At 49.7% G+C, this 966-nt stretch overlaps 1 protein-coding gene across 1 annotated transcript; it reads right to left on the reverse strand.

The window, feature by feature from the left end:
- Positions 1 to 966, reverse strand: LOC310758197 (olfactory receptor 2G3-like; the record flags this gene model as incomplete). Its single annotated transcript, XM_083604125.1, has 1 exon — positions 1 to 966. The coding sequence occupies one exon, from the start codon at positions 964 to 966 to the stop codon at positions 1 to 3; it is 966 nt and encodes a 321-aa protein (XP_083460251.1).

Genomic DNA, 966 nt, shown 5'->3' on the forward strand with positions numbered 1-966 from the left:
TTAAAAGTTAGGAGCTATTGGGATTCTCTTCATTACCCTTCCAAGCGCTTTGTGTACCTCTTTGTTCCTCAGGGTGTAGATTAGTGGATTTAGCATGGTGGTGACAAATGTATAGAAAAGGGAGACCATCTTTTCCTGGTCACGGGAGTAGCCGGATCGGGGCTGGAGGTAACTGAAAATGGCTGACCCGTAAAAGAGTGACACCACAATCAAGTGGGAAGCACAGGTGTTGAAGGCCTTCTGCCTGCCTTTGGCTGAGCGGATCCGTAACACAGCTGCCACAATGTAGGCATAAGAGATGGTGATCAGGCCCACTGGTAACAGAAGGATGGCCACAGTGCCAAAAAAGAGGACAACCTCATTGAGTGAGGTGTCTCCGCAGGCCAATTTCATAAAGGCGGGCACCTCACAGAAAAAATGGTCTATTCGGTTCTCTCCGCATCGTGGAATCCTAAATGTCAACACGGTCTGCACTAGTGAATTGCTGAAGCCACTAACCCAGGAGATGGCAGCCATTGTGAAACATACAGAATGGTTCATAATGGTAGTGTAGCGTAGCGGATGGCAGACTGCAGCATATCGGTCATACGCCATAAAAGCCAAAAGGACACATTCTGTGGAGCCCAGAGCAAGGAAGATGTAGAGCTGGGCCACACAGGCACCATAACTGATGGTCTTGCTTTTCCTCCAGAAGTTCACCAGCATCAGTGGGGCCGCACTAGTAGTGAAGCAAAGGTCAAGGATGGAGAGGTTGCTGAGGAAGAAATACATGGGGGTGTGGAGATGGGGGTCCAGCCGCGACACCACAATGATGGTTGTGTTTCCCAACAGGGTCATCACGTAGCAGATCAGTATAATGGCAAAGAGCAGCATCTCCAAGCGTGGGCGGTCAGCCACTCCCAGTAAGATGAATTCTCCTTGGTAGCTTTGGTTGCCTTCTTCCTGTGATGCTTCCCTGTACATCAT

Source organism: Podarcis filfolensis (assembly GCF_964270895.1).
Source record: "Podarcis filfolensis genome assembly, chromosome: 2".
Classification (NCBI taxonomy): domain Eukaryota; kingdom Metazoa; phylum Chordata; class Lepidosauria; order Squamata; family Lacertidae; genus Podarcis; species Podarcis filfolensis.